At 37.0% G+C, this 19,592-nt stretch overlaps 3 protein-coding genes and 2 non-coding genes across 5 annotated transcripts; 3 read left to right on the plus strand and 2 right to left on the minus strand.

Moving 5' to 3' along the window:
* Positions 1-3,844, plus strand: LOC148699092 (uncharacterized). The gene is made up of 6 exons (XM_088695951.1): positions 1-575; positions 1,190-1,458; positions 1,972-2,118; positions 2,220-2,597; positions 2,785-3,213; positions 3,309-3,844. The coding sequence occupies exons 1-6, from the start codon at positions 380-382 to the stop codon at positions 3,591-3,593; spliced, it is 1,704 nt and encodes a 567-aa protein (XP_088552077.1). The 5' UTR covers positions 1-379; the 3' UTR covers positions 3,594-3,844.
* A 705-nt stretch (positions 3,845-4,549) lies between these two features.
* On the minus strand, positions 4,550-4,634 carry TRNAM-CAU (transfer RNA methionine (anticodon CAU)). Its single transcript is given in 2 exon segments — positions 4,550-4,585; positions 4,597-4,634. It is a non-coding gene; the product is annotated as a tRNA-Met (tRNA).
* Positions 4,635-8,606: 3,972 nt separating this feature from the next.
* On the plus strand, positions 8,607-10,042 carry LOC148699093 (putative calcium-binding protein At1g02270). The gene is made up of 5 exons (XM_088695956.1): positions 8,607-8,709; positions 8,830-8,955; positions 9,161-9,271; positions 9,347-9,454; positions 9,582-10,042. Exons 3-5 carry the CDS (start codon positions 9,182-9,184, stop codon positions 9,807-9,809), a joined length of 426 nt encoding a protein of 141 aa, XP_088552082.1. The 5' UTR covers positions 8,607-8,709; positions 8,830-8,955; positions 9,161-9,181; the 3' UTR covers positions 9,810-10,042.
* A 1,581-nt stretch (positions 10,043-11,623) lies between these two features.
* Positions 11,624-15,330, plus strand: LOC137720376 (uncharacterized). The gene is made up of 6 exons (XM_068459439.2): positions 11,624-12,105; positions 12,717-12,985; positions 13,499-13,645; positions 13,747-14,124; positions 14,307-14,693; positions 14,789-15,330. The coding sequence occupies exons 1-6, from the start codon at positions 11,910-11,912 to the stop codon at positions 15,077-15,079; spliced, it is 1,668 nt and encodes a 555-aa protein (XP_068315540.2). The 5' UTR covers positions 11,624-11,909; the 3' UTR covers positions 15,080-15,330.
* A 1,105-nt stretch (positions 15,331-16,435) lies between these two features.
* Positions 16,436-16,520, minus strand: TRNAM-CAU (transfer RNA methionine (anticodon CAU)). Its single transcript is given in 2 exon segments — positions 16,436-16,471; positions 16,483-16,520. It is a non-coding gene; the product is annotated as a tRNA-Met (tRNA).
* Between the last annotated feature and the right edge of the window lie 3,072 nt (positions 16,521-19,592).

The raw sequence follows: 19,592 nt of genomic DNA on the forward strand, positions 1-19,592 counted from the left end.
GTACGAAAATTTTGATACGATAACAATAGCGATTCTATCGAACCCACCCCTAAGTATTATTCTTCAAAAGAAAATTTGCTCAATTCATTTGGAGATCCCTCGCTTCTCAGTCAGTTCCCAGGAAGCAGACCCAGCCATAGAGCAGGCGGTCCCACACGTAGGACTCCTTAGCGTCCCACCAAACGCCGTGACAACAAAAATTCCACGTTCCATGAAAAAGCAGAAGCAGCAGTTTAATATCTTCTTCCACTAAGCAAAAAGCACCCGCTGAAAGCCGAAGACTTTGATCAAACCCCAAGTCAATGTCCGTACTGTTTCTCCTGTGTTTCTAATCCTATACAAACCCACCCAGATTCCGATTCTCCTTCATGAAAGATAGATGGCTGCCAATAGAAACCGCTTCACCAGAGCAGCAACAGGTGACCTGACGGTGCCATTGGGATTCCGGTTCCGCCCCACAGAAGAAGAGCTGATCGACTTTTACTTGCAGATGAAGCTCGAGGGTAAGGATTACCTTGTCAGCGACGTCATCCGTGAAATCAATATCTGCAGCCACGAGCCATGGGACTTGCCTGGTAATTATTTTCCAAACCCAGGTCTTAAATTTTCATTAGCTTTCTTAGTTCAATGAGTCTGACAATCTGTATTCTCCATTGAGTTTTTGGGTTTAATCCAAATGTAAATTAATTACCAAACCCAGTTCTTAATTTTTTTTTTTTTTTTTTTTAATTTTGCTGAAAATTTTAGTAAAAACTTTGAATTTGCAGTTCAATGAGTCTGACACTCCGTTTATGAAATTGGGGTTAAGTCCAAATGTAACTTTATTATCAAACCCAGTTCTTAAAAAATTCAATCTTTTATTTATTATTTTTATGAGAATTTTACTAAAACTTTTCAATTTGCAGTTCACTGAGTTTGAATCTCTGTTTACTGTTTAGGGGATTGAGTTTAATCCTATTGTAACTTATTACAAATCCCAGTTAACTAAAAGTTATCTTGTTTGGGTGGCAATTTTACGAAGGCCAGTGATTCCTGCACTCTTCTGTGAGTTCGAAAAATTATAAAATGTTTCATTTTTTAAGGTGTAAACAGCTGAAAAATGCAGTGCGAAAAACGCTACCCCGATTCTTATGAGTCTGATAATCTTTATATGCAATTGGGTTTGAACCAAATGTTGTGTTTTATGCAGGGTTTTCACTCATAAAGTCGGATGATCAAGAATGGTACTTCTTCAGCACTTACAAAAAAAACAACAGAAACCAGACCGAAAGGGCGACAAAGAAAGGCTTCTGGAAGATCACTGGTGCCCAAAAACCGGTCAAGACTCAAGACAATAGAACTATCATCGGTAAAAAAAGGATTCTAACTTTTTACCGAGGTACTGTTCGTAATTCCCAAAGGACCAACTGGGGTATGCATGAGTATTACATCCCCCAACCCAATCCTAATGCTGATCAGGTAACCATTCTCGTTCTTTTTTTGGGTTTATTGTTTCCGAATAATGTTATCGATATGCTGTATAATTTGCCGCGTTGTTTAACAGTTTTTATGAGGTAAGTTCTAAACTGGAGGCTTGAGGAGTTTTTGTTGTGAAACCGAAGCCTATTTGGTTTGGTTCGAAGGGTTTTTGGTTTTGAAATCATTGAATGGATCAAAAGCGAAACCCCTTTGAGCCAAATTGGTTTTAACGTAAATGTGCTAAGGTTAAGGACTTTTGTTTTATGTTCTTGAACGAACGATATTATCTACACTAGGGGGGGTGGGGGAATGGGCTAAGCCTCACAATGGGCTAGCAATAATGTGGTTCAAATTCGTCTTTGGCAAGTAATTGAACCTAAGACCTCTCACTTACAAGTGAAGAGGAATACCATTAGACCGTAGTACTAAGTGGCCTTTTGGTTTTGAACCCTTATTTAATTTTGTGTTGCTGCCACTGCATTACATGATTTGTTTTGCAACTTAATTGTGCAGAGGGATTTCGTTCTCTGTTGCGTAAAGAAGAAAGCAGGTGAGAATGTGGATGCTGCAAACTGTGATGAAGGTGAATCTATTACTTACAACAATGAATCTGATTTCGAAAATCAACTGCTACTAGCACTTGGTATGGATATTGAAGAGGTGAGAATGTTGAACACGAACGCTGATTAACTTCTTCGTAAATATAAATGGTGCAAAAGAAACTGATTTAAAACCTTGCTTATTTATGGTTCACAACGTAGGAGCATACTCAGCAACAACAAAGCATGGACTATTTTGAGAGGGAAGAGGGTCGTATGCTTGCAAGTGCCCCTGGTAATAATGATTACCATGGGTTACAATATGCATTTGGAGCTGATGAACCAGATGATAAGTTCGCAGAGTTCTTAAATTCAATTATTGTTGACAGGGATCAGGATGAAACAACTCATGCTAACATCTTCAACGACTCCACTCATCCTGATACAACTCATGCTAACATCTTCAACGTCTCCACTCATCCTGATACAACTCATGCTAACATCTTCAACGACTCCAGTCTGCCAGAGTCAATTACGAGGGTGTATTTTGAGGATGAAGCATTAAGCAGTGACGCAGACACAGAAATACTCCTTGCACAGGTCACAAAAAATAAAATAAAATGGAAAAAACCACGTTCCCCATAGAATAGAAGCTTAAAATCTATATTTTTTTGTTGTGTTGGTAGTTTTCACTGGCAAACGCTAAAACTTTGCTCAACTTTTTGGTGCTGGAGGCTTTGGAAACACATTCATGTTTTTAGACCTTTTTTTTTTTTTTTTTTTTCAGGAAATGAGTTTACAAATGCTTAGTGAGCCACCAGTTGATTCGAGCCACTCCAGAAGACAGGAAGGTGTTATGCTTTACCAGGCACAGGCTGCTTCCTCTGTCAATGTAGTACCTAAACCTCAGACTGATCATCTTCAAGTAGTCACTGATGAACATTCTGGTACACATCGTCGTCAATTATTTAATGACGAGCATTCTGGTACACATCAAAGAACAAGCAGGCCGCAACGTGAATCAAGACACAATAATGCCTTAAACGTAAAGAATGCTTCCTCTGTGGATGTAGATGCAGAATTACCTCAGATTAAATGTATTCGATTAGCCCCTGATGAATACTATAACAATGAAAGAACACGCAGAAGAACAAATCCAACAAGTGCCCTCGAAGCACTAAGCAAACAGAAAGAATTAAAACAGCAGCAAAGCAAGGTGAGTGAGAGAACCCAAAACTGCAGCACGGAGAACATGAATAATGATTCTTTGTAGAGGCTATTTCCACAACTTAATTTGGTTTATTTTTGCAGGCAAAAGAAGCTGCAGAGCTTCGAGCTGCTGTTGATTTTCCTCCGAAGTTGACCTCTATAACAAAGTCTAACAAAGAAGCAGAGGTGGCTCAAGGTGATAATGCAGAAAAGGGTGTGAAGCAGACACAGAACACAACAACCACTTGCAATTGGAAGGGCTGTTCTTTCATTTCATGGGAGACAGCCCCCCCATTAACAAGTCCCCCATCAGAATACCTTTTCAACATGGTTCTAGGCATAATAATGTTCTGCTTTTTTGCTGGGCAAGTAATTTTATACGGGTAGTGGTGCTAGAGGGGTTCATTCACCAGAAAAATGGCTAGTTTTTGTTGACTGTCACACAATGAGTAATGCCATACTTACTGGTTACTTATTGCTGCTCTAAAATGTGGGAGTACCAGCCACGGTTTGCAGTGATGAATTGTTTATATTTGGTATAGCCTATAGAGTTTGACTTTTTTCTGTTTCTACGGACCATATGTAATGATGGATGGCTAGTCCTGGAATCTCAACATAATATATTGTTTTTTGCTTAATCATTTAGAGAGCAGGGATTCGAACTTTTGGGATATCTTCTTAAAATTGTGAAATAGAAGCACTACTAGACCATGGTGTTGTTCGTGTTGTTAGAAGTTTAAATATTTTTCGTTTTTCTATAGTTGCAAAAGAATCATTTGGGGAGCGAGGATTTGAACTAGTAGGATATCTTTTAAAATTGTGGAAGTTGAAATGTTTTTCGTTTTAATATAATTTCAAAAGAGTCGCTCACTATTACGTCTGGTGATATTCTTCTTTACTTGTAAATGAAAGGTCTTAGATTTGAATCTCGTGGATTGTGAATTTGATACCAAATTTGGTTACCCATTATGTTGCTTAAACAAACTCCCTCTCCTCTTATTATAAAATATATCGTTGTACTAAAAAAAAATTATTTATATTTTAAAAGAAATCATTTGGAGAGCAAAGACTTGAACGTTTCGGATCTTCTGAAATTGTGAAAGAGAAATATATGTTCATTTTAACGAAAAACTCATTGTACTGGTCACTTTAACGAAAAATTACATTTTTACACTAAAAAGTTAATCATGTTACTATTCACTTTACTCTTTATTTTGTTCTTATTGTTAAAACTCAAAGTTTTCAAACTATATTCATTGGTTTTCCTCACAAAAGGATAAAAAAGAAATGACTCAAAGTTTTCAAATTAGGTTCGTTTTCCTCACAAAAGGATAAAAAAGAAATGGGGTGAGAGAGGCTCGAACTCTCGACCTCAGGATAACTCAGAAGCTATGAGACCTACGCGCTAGCCAACTGCGCCACCACCCCGCTGCTGTTCAAGGTCTGTGTTTATATTGTAAACGTACCTACAATTATACAAAATGGGCCATTTACCTCCTACGTGTCATGGTCCACAGCTGCACAATCCAGCTCAAAAATTTTGCTTGGTGAAAAACGGTTTGAAGGAGAGCTGCATTACCATTCAAATTTGATGCTTAGAGAAAGATTAAAGCGACCTTCCTAGGCACATTTACCGAATAATACTATGGTTTATATCTTTGTGCATAACACGTGGGTATTCAGAACTTACCAATCAGTACTCAAAATACTCACTTGTTACGCGGATCAATAATTTTGTGATATTTATCTCTTGTTATGTGAATATCCAAACGCCTTTTTTGGGTACCGGGTACCCAACCTGACCTGGAGTACCAACCAATTACAAGCAGGCACGGGGCCTACTTTCTTTTTCAATTAAAACAATTTCTGTACTTCCAAGACGGTGGGCCAACTTTCTTTTTGCGCGAATATTTTTTTTTTTTTTTTAGCTGGGTTTTTCACAATTTCAAACATTCATGCATTTATGCATAGTATGAATGTTTTGGGCAATACATGGCGGCAGATTGCAGTGACTTTTTAAGAAAATGCAATTGTTATCCTTTAATTTCTCAACTGATTGGTGTCTCCATAAAAGGGCAGTGGAAGGCCATCGGAGCAAGGACAAAACCGAGGACGGACGGGTATTCATCGTCAGCGGCAGTTTGACAGACTTTCTCCGATTCCGGAGCCGCCGATCGGGTTGAAGCGTTCGGGTCCAGGGTGTCCGGTGACGTAGCTGAAGAGGAAGAAGGCGGTGAGGCTTTTTTTTTCCGATGATGTCGTCGGGATTTCGGGTGGGTCCAACGATGCCATCGACGGTGGAAAGGAAAGAGGTGGTGAATGCTTAACGTTTGTCGGATGTTTTCTTGGTTTTGGATTACGTGTTCATATGTATTTAAAGAAAAAAATGTTAAAAGTCATGTGTCCATCTCTTGTTGCTCGGGTACACCAGCTATCAATCTTATGTGGAGTTCCCGACTCCTTGAAAAATTTCTTCTTCCTTCATGGGAGATCGGTCAATCCCTCGCCTCCTTCAGCTTTTGCCTTTGTTCCCATCGACCCAACGTCGTCATCTTCGTCATTCCCACCCGTCTCTACCATCGACTCCGCCCCCAATCCGTCCCCTTATTTCTCATGGTAGTGGAGGAGGAAGGTGACAGCGAATCATGAAATGGTTTCATAGAAGGTTTTGTATTGATTGACATGGAAGAGGATGAGGCTGATCATAATTGCAACGGCACAGATAAGAGAAAACTGAAAAAATGGGTGTTTGGTTATGAGTACAATGGAATTAGTGTTTGGTTATGAGTACAGTGGAATTAGTGTTTGGTTATGAATTTAAATGAACAGATATTGTAATATTATTGAGCCATTGTAATATGTCAGTATATATTGGGTACTGAAAAATGTATACCCAAACTGAAGTACTGTCCTACCTTTATTCTGTGGAATTAATCCTATCATCTATGAATTATACACTTACGATATTATGGATTTAAGTGAAAAATGGGAAGAAAAAGGTGTGAATGAATGGTACAATATATATGTGAGGTGGGGTAGTCAGTAGTGTACTAGAAGACTACTTGCTGAGGAAGTATTAGATATCTCCATCCTCCAATCACAAAATTCATATATATATTTATGTAAAGAGGGAGGAAAGAAAGGGATTAAACTTGGATAAGGGCACTCTTCTAGATCACTTATGTGCCTCAAATCTCATGTATTTTAATCTCATTTGATCTCACATTGAGATGTCTTAGTAGAGAGTTAATGACATCATAGATGAAAACCAACCAACCCTGGCACTGCCAATTGCAATAGAATCTGGAAAGGTGAGGAAATGGATGAGTCGCGGACTAAGTTGCTCTCTTTAAGACGTTTCGCAGCTCTTCCCAAAGTGTGCAAGCAGTTCACAAACACCACGTCGTTCCCAGGTCAAAACAGCCCAAAACCTTCTCCCTCTGATAAGTTCTTTCTTGCACAATGAAAGAACTTTCGAACTCACACTGAGCAGTAGAATTGTTTGGAGTTTCCTTGGTGGACAATAGAGAGCCAAATCAGACCCGTGAGGTCGGTGAACTAGGTGGGAAAGCAGGTCAGCGCTGTGGAGATAGAAAGGCTGATGGATGGATCCTTCCACTATCTTTGAACCGAGACTAGGCAATTGAGAAGACCATAGAAAAGCCTCTCTCTCATCCACTTTGAGCTCAATAAACAGCAACTGGGTTGGAAGAGCGTCAATCGGTGCGTCTTTCGCTTCCAAAGTCTTCGTCTTTGCCCATTTTGCACTTCTCTTCTGCATACGACTTTTCACTGGTTCCATTCCTGATGACTTCTTCGAATCCTTTCTATATGTTGCTTTAGAACTCAATTTTTAAGAAAAATATATACGCTGTTGTTTCTCTATATATTCCTTCGATATAGGGAACCTATATATATGCAAAAAGATAAAGTATACGTTGCAAGTTTGACAAAATCAGAGACTTGAAAACCTTAAAAAACCAAAATGGACGAAACCAAAACGGATAAAATCAAAAAGTAAATATTCAAAATGGAACAAAAGAACGAATGGGACCTGATCATCTTCTCTATTCTGAGAAGGAATTCCATCAAATTATTTAATGTGAGAAGCTTTCTCACGTTTCAAAGTTAGTGAAGGAGATTACTCCTTATCAAAAGATAAGGTTAAAAATCAATTTAGGTTATATACATTCAATGGTTGTAATAAACCAAAATATATAAACCACAACAGACAAATTCATAGCAATTAAAATATTTAAATAAAAACATATTTACTTCAACAAATCATTTCTATGATTGATAAATGCTAAGAAGACTCTTAAAAGTAGAATTCTCTATAAACTCATTATCATCTCATGTTTTTTTTACAGTATTTTATAATATTGAAACAAAAATTAATGTTAAACTCTAAAGTGACAAAAGGACCATGAAAAATCTCACTTTAAGAAATTTTCCTTAGTATTTCTCATTATTGTTTAATTTTGGATTTGTGAGAAATGCTAAAAAAACTCTCTAAAAGTAGAACTTTCCACATACTTCTAATCACTTTACAATTTTATAGTACTAAATTTATAAAACTTGGTGCAAAACATGAGATGATAGAAAAATCAAAGCTAACTTTTGAGAGAGATTTACCTATACCATTACTCTTGGATTTGTAATTCAACGTAGGAAAGGGACCCGTAACTTTTGACAGATTTTAGGACTTGGGGAAGATTCCAAAATGTAAAATATTCTAAAAGCTGAACTTCCCAGAAAAGTTTCAAAAAACAGAAAAACTTCTCAGAAAAGGAAAACGAACTTCCAAGAGGGGGTTGATCAAAAGGACAAAATATAATAATTAAATAGAAAAAAATTGCGTGGCACGTCAGCAGACTTGATCAGAAGGATCAAATACTACTGGAGTTTTCTCAAGTGAGTTGTAAATGAATGCTCATATAATGAAATGTTTAACATGTTTGATAAGATTGAAATCCTTGCTCTTATATTATTGTTTTTAATAATTATTACATCATATTAAATATTGTATTCTTTTTAATCAATTCAAAGCAATTTATATAAAAATTTACTAAATATTTAGACACTGCTTACTTTATTAAAAGATTTTGTATTGATTGACATGGAAGAAGATGAGGCTGATCATATTTGCAATGGCACGGATAAGAGAAAACTGAAAAATGGGGTGTTTGGTTATGAGTACAAAGTGGCATTAGTGTTTGGTTATGAATTTAAATGTACATCGTTTTGAAGGTGCCAGCTATCCTAATTGGTAATGCTTTTGAAGGCCGCCTTCGCAACGGAATTTTAATAAATGGTAGGCTAACTCTGGTTGTATTCTTTTGTGTAGAATTGTCGGTCTTATATTTGTTTTCTTTTATGTTATTCTCAATGCAGTGACTGGAATGGAAGTAAACGTGGCCATGTGTACAAATTCCTTAGATCGCAGGGGTTTGAATCAACATATGATGCTGCTCATCAATATACTGATGCGGATGCTCACAAGGTTGTTGTTTTCTGGATTTAAGTTCTGAAATCAGTGACCTCCATTGCGGCAACAGAGCCCATATATACAATGCTCATCATGCTTAATATTAACGGAATATTTGTATTTTATATCCTACAGTGGGTTAGCCACCGTAATCATAGGGGAAACATCTGCGGTGTTGACTTCATTTGGCTTTGTAATCCCAATAAGCCACGAAAACCTCTAAAGACTAGTTGGTGCGAAGCTGTTTTTGGAATATTACGGGTAAGCAGTTCGTTTTCCATATTCTATCTAATATCTTGCCACAGAAGGCGACTCTGTTCGTCAGATATATTGTGCACAAAAGCTCTGTTCAAAACTTCCAAAAAAATGCATTTGATCATTTACATTATAGTGCATGCACGCCCACGCCCTAGACAGTTTCCACATGCGATCCTAATAACTTCATTTTTCCTTTTGGGGTTTTCAGCGCCAGCTCCGAAAAGCTTCGATGGCTGAAAATGATGCATTTACCTTTCTAAAGGGTGATAGTCATGGTGATTTTATTACGACCTCAGCTTTCTGTGAAGGACTACATCAGGTTGGTTCTATTTGCTACTAATCTATATAAAGTTCAAATGGAAAGATCAGGCTTGCTCTTGTATATCTTTTGCAGGTTAACTTGATTGGTCATCCTACGGGACTAGGTTTCCAGGAGACGAGGGATCTCTGGATCCAAGCAGATGCCGACGCAAATGGTTTCCTTGATTACGAAGAATTTAAGGTACCTTTACATCCATAAAATTTCGTCTATTTTCAGTTTGAACTTGCATTACCATTGTCCTCAAGTAGTAGTTATCCGAAAGATCTATAACATTAACATCTTGTGTCTAAAACCGTTGACACTGCAGAGTAGAATCTGGAGTTCGACAGCGTCAGAGGAAAAGGAAAGCCTTAACGCTAGTAGAGAGGAGTCCAAACGAGGCACGCAGGGCGCCCTCGGATTCAATGTGAAGAATGCAGTTCTATACCCCCGTGAGGCGGAGAAGGGAATATGGCCCGATGATTACACTCTCTCTGACCATGCTGGACTATCGGTTGTACTTTCACCAGAAAGGATGTGGTGTTGCCAGTCGTAAACCGCACTTAACGACGCACGCGTGGCGAGCATAAGTGGAGCAGAAAGGAATATGCATAATCTGTACGAAATGTGTATAGCCAACAGAGGAAAAGTCCCTTCTGGGGTACTTGTGTAGGTTTGATAGTTTTTTCTGGTTTATATTCTTCATTGTTTTAACTGTTTCTCACTAGCCCTGCCCAAATTATTTTTTACCTGAGAGATGCTAAGGAGAAGTAGACTCTCAATGGACTATCCGTCGTCTCATATTTTTGGCATAACATTTTATAATTATAATTCTGAGACCGAAATTATTGTTAAACTATAAAATGATAAAAAACTTATAAAAAATTTTGCTTTAAGAAAATCTCTTTAACGTTTTTCTTTTTATTTTTTGGGGAAAGCAGTGGGGAATCATGTGTGCAGCTCTCAGCTGTAATGTGGAATGCTTTCGGCCAGAAACAAATGGATCTTGAAGATCCTACTTGATGATATGTGATTAGTATGTGACTTGTATGGATTTGTCTTGTTGCTTTGCAAGTCCTATCAGGTGGGCCCACAATCATGTCAAAGAGAAATGCAGGCCGTTGATTGCTTCTGTGTTTGTTGTCGGTACAGAGAAAAAAAAAAAAAAAAAAAAACTAAATTTGGAAAGTAGACAACACTAAATTAGTGATTAGGTATGAGTTCAGGCTGTTCAGCACATCCGTAGTTTTTCTCGTGCATTTTTTGGGTTGAACAAACCAAAACGGGAATTAATGACGGAAATTAATCGGATGTGTAAAAAATTAAAAAAAGATGTGTACATGTTATTTTCTTTTAAAATTTAGAGCTTGAAATTTACAAGCAAATCTTAACTATCACCTAAATCATCATCTCATGATTCTTTTTCCATTTCCCTACTTTTGAACACTATGGTTAACAAGATTATTGCAAGTAACCACACTTAAGTGAATTACAAAGGGAGTGAGACAAATATATTATAAAAAATCTCCTCGTGTTGCGCTCAAAGAATTTTCCAAAAACGGTTTAAACTTGCAAAAAGGTTCTCTAAAGTGAGATATAATATATATTTATAAAAGGTAAAAATTCATTATTGTCCACTCACTCATCTTCAAAAATATACCTTAGAAGTGATGGTACATGGAGACATATTTTGATTGAATAACTACATGGGAATGCTACTGACCTTTTCAATCAGACTTTCTCGATCTACCTTATTCACTCTTTTTTCCATCTTGCACGATAGATCTTATTCGTTTACTTTTTAATTCACGCTTTAAATCAGTACTGAAAAATATTCAATTGCTCTCATTTAATCTGCTATGGATCAAAATGGGGTACAAAATTTCTCATATCATCTTCAAGGGAGTGTAGTATTTCAGTAGCAAAGTTAGATTTGTTATGTTAAGTAAGAAAAACGCATATCCAACAGAGGTAGCAACTAAATTAGCAAATTAAAGAATTAGCAACTCACACTGTATACTTACCGGACAATTGCTACTTTTTCAGGTTATAAATTGAGTCTCGCAATATATTTTCATCCAAAAGTATTTGTTTAGTAAAGAAAATAAAATTTTAACCCACAATTAGGATAAAGTTAAGACATTTTCCAAAACAAAAACGTCACTCTTATCATCTATTTGTACCATATCTCTAGACTCTAATAGAAAAATCCATATCGTTAGCGGGCCATACCTTTATTGGAAAGATTATACAAATAAATAATCAATACAATATTAGTAATTCGTATGAAAAATTTTACACGATAACAGTAGCAATTCTATCGAACCCACCCCTAAGTCTTCAAAAGAAAATTTGCTCGATTCATTTGGAGATCCCTCGCTTCTCAGTCAGTTCCCAGGAAGCAGACCCAGCCACAGAGCAAGCGGTCCCACACGTAGGACTCCTTAGCGTCCCACCAAACGCCGTGACAACAAAAATTCCACATTCCATGAAAAAGCAGAAGCAGCAGTTTAATATCTTCTTCCACTAAGCAAAAAGCACCCGCTGAAAGCCGAAGACTTTGATCAAACCCCAAGGCAATGTCCGTACTGTTTCTCCTGTGTTTCTAATCCTATACAAACCCACCCAGATTCCGATTCTCCTTCATGAAATATAGATGGCTGCCAATAGAAACCGCTTCACCAGAGCAGCAGCAGGTGACCTGACGGTGCCATTGGGATTCCGGTTCCGCCCCACAGAAGAAGAGCTGATCGACTTTTACTTGCAGATGAAGCTCGAGGGTAAGGATTACCTTGTCAGCGACGTCATCCGTGAAATCAATATCTGCAGCCACGAGCCATGGGACTTGCCTGGTAATTATTTTCCAAACCCAGGTCTTAAATTTTCATTAGCTTTCTTAGTTCAATGAGTCTGACAATCTGTATTCTCCATTGGGTTTTTGGGTTTAATCCAAATGTAAATTAATTACCAAACCCAGTTCTTAAATTTTATTTTTTAAATTTTGCTGAAAATTTTAGTAAAAACTTTGAATTTGCAGTTCAATGAGTCTGACACTCCGTTTATGCAATTGGGGTTAAGTCCAAATGTAACTTTATTATTAAACACAGTTCTTAAAAAAATTCAATCTTTTTATTTATTATTTTTATGAGAATTTTACTAAAACTTTTCAATTTGCAGTTCACTGAGTTTGAATCTCTGTTTACTGTTTAGGGGATTGAGTTTAATCCTATTGTAACTTATTACAAATCCCAGTTAACTAAAAGTTATCTTGTTTGGGTGGCAATTTTACGAAGGCCAGTGATTTCTGCACTCTTCTGTGAGTTCGAAAAATTATAAAATGTTTCATTTTTTAAGGTGTAAACAGCTGAAAAATGCAGTGTGAAAAACGCTACCCCGTTTCTTGAATGAGTCTGATAATCTTTATATGCAATTGGGTTTGAACCAAATGTTGTGTTTTATGCAGGGTTTTCACTCGTAAAGTCGGATGATCAAGAATGGTACTTCTTCAGCACTTACAAAAAAAACAACAGAAACCAGACCGAAAGGGCGACGAAGAAAGGCTTCTGGAAGATCACTGGTGCCCAAAAACCGGTCAAGACTCAAGACAATAGAACTATAATCGGTAAAAAAAGGATTCTAACTTTTTACCGAGGTACTGTTCGTAATTCCCAAAGGACCAACTGGGGTATGCATGAGTATTACATCCCCCAACCCAATCCTAATGCTGATCAGGTCATCATTCTCGTTCTTTTTTTGGGTTTATTGTTTCCGAATAATGTTATCGATATGCTGTATAATTTGCCGCGTTGTTTAACAGTTTTTATGAGGTAAGTTCTAAACTGGAGGCTTGAGGAGTTTTTGTTGTGAAACCGAAGCCTATTTGGTTTGGTTCGAAGGGTTTTTGGTTTTGAAATCATTGAATGGATCAAAAGCGAAACCCCTTTGAGCCAAATTGGTTTTAACGTAAATGTGCAAAGGTTAATGACTTTTGTTTTATTTTCTTGAACAAACGATATTATCTACACTAGGGAGGGTGGGGGAATGGGCTAAGTCTCACAATGGGCTAGCAATAATGTGGTTCAAATTCGCCTTTGGCGAGTAATTGAACCTAAGACCTCTCACTTACAAGTGAAGAGGAACACCATTAGACCGTAGTACTAAGTGGCCTTTTGGTTTTGAACCCTTGTTTAATTTTGTGTTGCTGCCACTGCATTACATGATTTGTTTTGCAACTTAATTGTGCAGAGGGATTTCGTTCTCTGTTGCGTAAAGAAGAAATCAGGTGAGAATGTGGATGCTGCAAACTGTGATGAAGGTGAATCTGTTACTTACAACAATGAATCTGGTTTCGAAAATCAACTGCTACTAGCACTTGGTATGAATATTGAAGAGGTGAGAATGTTGAACACGAATCCTGATTAACTTCTTCGTATATGTAAACGATGCAAAAGAAACTGATTTAAAACCTTGCTTATTTATGGTTCACAATGTAGGAGCATACTCAGCAACAACAAAGCATGGACTATTTTGAGAGGGAAGAGGGTCGTACGCTTGCAAGTGCCCCTGGTAATAATGATTACCATGGGTTGCAATCTGCATTTGGAGCTGATGCACCGGATGATATGTCTGCAGAGTTCTTAAATTCAATTATTGTTGACAGGGATCAGGATGAAACAACTCATGCTAAAATCTTCAACGACTCCACTTATCCTGATACAACTCATGCTAACATCTTCAACGTCTCCACTCATCCTGATACAACTCATTCTAACATCTTCAACGACTCCACACTGCCAGAGTCAATTACGAGGGTGTGTTTTGAGGATGAAGCATTAAGCAGTGACGCAGACACAGAAATACTCCTTGCACAGGTCACAAAAAATAAAATAAAATAAGAAAAAACCACGTTCCCCATAGAATAGAAGCTTAAAATCTATATTTTTTTGTTGTGTTGGTAGTTTTCACTGGCAAACGCTAAAACTTTGCTCAACTTTTTGGTGCTGGAGGCTTTGGAAACACATTCATGTTTTTAGACTTTTTTTTTCTTTTTCAGGAAATGAGTTTACAAATGCTTAGTGAGCCACTAGTTGATTCGAGCCACTCCAGAAGACAGGAAGGTGTTATGCTTTACCAGACACAGGCTGCTTCCTCTGTCAATGTAGTACCTAAACCTCAGACTGATCATCTTCAAGTAGTCTATGAACATTCTGGTTCACATCAAAGAACAAGCAGGCCGCAACGTGAATCAAGACACAATAATGCCTTAAACGTAAAGAATGCTTCCTCTGTGGATGTAGATGCAGAATTACCTCAGATTAAATGTATTCGATTAGCCCCTGACGAGTACTATAACAATGAAAGAACACGAAGAAGAACAAATCCAACAAGTGCCCTCGAAGCACTAAGCAAACAGAAAGAATTAAAACAGCAGCAAAGCAAGGTGAGTGAGAGAACCCAAAACTGCAGCACGGAGAACATGAATAATGATTCTTTGTGGAGGCTATTTCCACAACTTAATTTGGTTTATTTTTGCAGGCAAAAGAAGCTGCAGAGATTCGAGCTGCTGTTGATTCTCCTCCGAAGTTGACCTCTATAACAAAGTCTAACAAAGAAGCAGAGGTGGCTCAAGGTAATAATGCAGAAAAGGGTGTGAAGAAGACACAGAACACAACAACCACTTGCAATTGGAAGGGCTGTTCTTTCATTTCAGGGGAGACATCCCCCCCATTAACAAGTCCCCCATCAGAATACCTTTTCGACATGGTTCTAGCTCTAGGCATAATAATGTTCTACTTTTTTGTTTGGCAAGTAATTTTATACGGGTAGTGGTGCTAGAGGGGTTCATTCACCAGAAAAATGGCTAGTTTTTGTTGACTGTCACACAATGAGTAATGCCATACTTACTGGTTACTTATTGCTGCTCTAAAATGTGGGAGTACCAGCCACAGTTTGCAGTGATGAAGTGTTTATATTTGGTATAGCCTATAGAGTTTGACTTTTATCTGTTTCTACGGACCATATGTAATGATGGATGGCCAGTCCTGGAATCACAACATAATATATTGTTTTTTGCTTAATCATTTAGGGAGCAGGGATTCGAACTTTGGGGATATCTTCTTAAAATTGTGAAATAGAAGCACTATTAGACCATGGTGTTGTTTGTGTTGTTAGAAGTTTAAATGTTTTTCGTTTTTCTATATTTGCAAAAGAATCATTTGGGGAGCGGGGATTTGAACTAGTGGGATATCTTTTAAAATTGTGGAAGTTGAAATGTTTTTCGTTTTAATATAATTTCAAAAGAGTTACTCAATATTATGTCTGGTGGTATTCTTTTTCACTTGTAAGTGAGAGGTCTTAGATTTGAATCTTGTGGATTGCGAATTCGATACCAAATTAGGTTACCCATTGTGTGGCTTAACCAAACTCTCCCTCCCCCTTACTGTAAAATATATCGTTGTACTAAAAAAAAAATTATAATTTTAAAAGAAATCATTTGGAGAGCGGGGACTTGAACTTTTGAGATCTTCTGAAAGAGAAATATATGGGAACTTTAACGAAAAGTTTCTTGTACTGTTCACTTTAACGAAAAACTATATTTTTATATTAAAAAGTTAATTCTAGTATTATTCATTTTACCCTTTATTTTGTTCTTATCTCAAAGTTTTCAAACTATATTCATTAGTTTTCCTCACAAAAGGATTTGAACTAGTGGGGTATTGAGATCTTCTGAAAGAGAAATATATGGGAACTTTAACGAAAAGTTTCTTGTACTGTTCACTTTAACGAAAAACTATATTTTTATATTAAAAAGTTAATTCTAGTATTATTCATTTTACCCTTTATTTTGTTCTTATCTCAAAGTTTTCAAACTATATTCATTAGTTTTCCTCACAAAAGGATTTGAACTAGTGGGGTATCTTTTAAAATTGTGAAAGTTGAAATGTTTTTCGTTTTAATATAATTTCAAAAGAGTCACTCAATATTACGTCTGGTGGTATTCTTCTTTACTTGTAAGTGAGAGGTCTTAGATTTGAATCTCGTGGATTGCGAATTCGATACCAAATTAGGTTACCCATTATATGACTTAACCAAACTCTCCCTCCTCTTATTGTAAAATATATCATTGTATTAAAAAAAAATATTTATATTTTAAAAGAAATCATTTGGAGGATTAAAAACAAATGGGGTGAGAGAGGCTCGAACTCTCGACCTCAGGATAACTCAGAAGCTATGAGACCTACGCGCTAGCCAACTGCGCCACCACCCCGGTGCTGTTCAAGGTCTGTGTTTATATTCTAAAAGTACATACAATTATACAAAATGGGCCATTTACCACCTATGTGTCATGGTCCACAGCTGCACAACCCACCTCAAAAATTTTGCTTGGTGAAAAACGGTTTGAAGGAGAGCTGCATTACCATTCAAATTTGATGCTTAGAGAAAGATTAAGGCGACCTTCCTAGTGTCACGGGCCATATGTTACAAACAAAGAAAACGCCTAAGACATCATATATCTAAGCCCATAAAGCCTTGTCTTCATAGAAGCTTCCGGAACATCCCGGAAAAATCGAGAACATGGCGGAGCGTTCAAGATAATCTAGGGCATTCCGGAACAATCCACACAAGTGTACAAATTCAAGCCTCACCTAGAACAATCCAGATTAGGCAAGTTGTATCTAGAACTATACTAGATATTTTTGGATGTAAGTAGGGAATTCTAGAACCCTCCATTGAGGAGGTTACTTAGGCCTATAAATAGGAGGCAAGACCATTTGGCCAAAGCATCCAAGAATTGTAAGCAATTGTAAAGTTCTCCTAAGTTTCAATACAAAGCTTCCTTTCTCCCATCTTCTAAGTGATTTTGGCATTCTCCAAGCTATCTTAGTTTTCTTTGTGATTCAATCCGGGGAAGCGAGGCTTCGAAGGCTTACTTAGCTTGTTCATCGAGGTATTCAAGTCTAAGTGCCGTACGGGCGGAAGGCTTAAAGAGTCATCCTGTGACACTAGGCACATGACACTTGGGTATTGAGAACTTACCAATCAGTACTTAAAATACTAACTTGTTACGTGTATCAATAATTTTGTGACATTTGTCTCTTGTTATGTGAATAACCAAATGCCCATCTTCTTCTTTCAGAGAAATTTTTCAGGATACCGGGGAACCCAACCTGACCTGGAGTACCAAGCCAATTACAGGCGGGCACGTGGCCTGCTTTCTTTTTCAATTAAAACAATTTCTGTGACTTCCAAAACGCTGGGCTCGATAACTGAGAAGAGAATGGCCATCATGGCCCCTGCACAGATCTTCCCAATTCCCTTTAGCTTTCTGCTCGAATTTTTTTTTTTTATTTTATTTTATTTATTTAGAGCTGGGTTTTTCACAATTTCAAACATTCATGCATTTATGCATAGTATGAATGTTTTGGGCTTTAAGAGGAATACATGGCGGCAGATTGCAGTGACTTTTTAAGAAAATGCAATTTTTTTCCTTTAATTTCTCAACTGATTGATGTCTCCATAAAAGGGCAGTGGAGGGCCATCGGAGCAAGGACGAAACCGAGGAAGGACGGGTATTCATCGTCAGCGGCAGTTTGACAGAGTTTTTGCCTTTGTTCCCATGGCCTCCTTCATGGGAGATCTGGTCAATGCCTCGCCTCCTTCAGCTTTTGCCTTTGTTCCCATCGACCCAACCTCGTCATCTTCGTCATTCCCACCCGTCTCTACCATCGACTCCGCCCCCAATCCGTCCCCTTATGTCTCATGGCAGCCATGGCAGTGGGGGAGGAAGGTGACAGCGAATCATGAAATGGTTTCATGGAGAGATTTTTCAATGTTATCGGTACATCACGTGTCATTATATAAATGATGAGATATGTTAGCTAAAAAATAAAATTTTCCACCATTCCTATTAAAACACATGGTGTACCACTTGTTCCCGTCACAATTAAAAATTTCTCGTTTCGTGGAAGGTTTTGGATTGATTGACACCGAAGAAGATGAGGTTGATCATATTTGCAACGGCATAGATAAAAGAAAATTAAAATAAGGGGTGTTTGGTTACAAATACAAAGTGGAATTAGTGTTTGGTTATGAATTTAAATGAATAGATGTTGTAATATTATTGAGCCATTGTAATTAGTCAGTATATCTTGGGTACTGAATGATGTATACCCAAACTTATGATATTATGGATTAAGTGAAAAATGGGAACAAAAAGGTGTGAATGAATGGTACAATATTATTATAGGGGTTTTAACGAAAAGTCCGCAGTCTTGTTCACCTTAACGAAAAATCACATTTTTACACTAAAAAGTCAAACCTGGTACACTTTACCCTTTAGTTTGTCTTTATCGTAAAACTCAAAGTTTTCAAGTCATTTTTATTATTTTTTCATGTTATACAAGGTGGGCTAATCAGTAGTGTACCATAAGACAACTTGCTGAGGAAGTATTGGATATCTCCATCCTCCAATCACAAAATTCAAATATATTTATATAAAAAGGGAGGAAAGAAAGGGATTAAACTTGGATAAGGGGACTCCTCGAATCTCATGTATTTAATCTCATTTGATCTCACATTGAGATGTCTTAGTAGAAAGTTAATGACATGACCAACCCTGGCAATGCCAATTGCAATAGAATCCGGAAAGGTGAGGAAATGAAAGAGGATTATTTCAAAGCCAAAGTTTGTAGTTTTATACTTTCAGATGTGTTCCTCCTAAACTTTTTGTCTCACTTTTAGCTTTAAATACACACTAAACTGCCGATTTAGACACTGATTATTATCCGAATGAAATTAAGTCTCTTAACATTTTTTTCGATAAAATAAATCTTTAAACTCATTAAAAAACCTACTAACTTCATCCCTATTATAAAGATTCGAATTTATTTTATTTAATTTTATATTCATTTAAGTCACGTTACTTACATGCGATACATTTTAAAAGGTAATATCGTCATTTTCTCAAGGTTAAATTTTTCGGCTCGTTTTTACATTATCGAGAAATGTAAAGGTTCAATCCCTTTTTGAGTGAACTATTAGCATTAGTAAAGCTTCGAGGACTATAGGAGTGTACACATGAATGCAATTTTGAATAATTGAAATAATGGATGACCAACTTGAACTTGATTTTTTTTAGTACTATCTTCAAACTTCTTCGTCAAAGTTTTGTTTAACTATTTGAAAATTACGCATTCTTTTTTTTTTTTAAGGATATGAGATGATGATCACGTGACTTAAAATCTATACATTCGTTGTATAGACGAAGAAAAATGATTTTTCCACGCATATTTTCAATTCTTACAAACTCCTCATTTTTAATCACTGAATTGAACAAACT

Source organism: Pyrus communis, chromosome 1 (assembly GCF_041283825.1).
Source record: "Pyrus communis isolate YQ-2024b chromosome 1, ASM4128382v1, whole genome shotgun sequence".
Lineage (NCBI taxonomy): Eukaryota > Viridiplantae > Streptophyta > Magnoliopsida > Rosales > Rosaceae > Pyrus > Pyrus communis.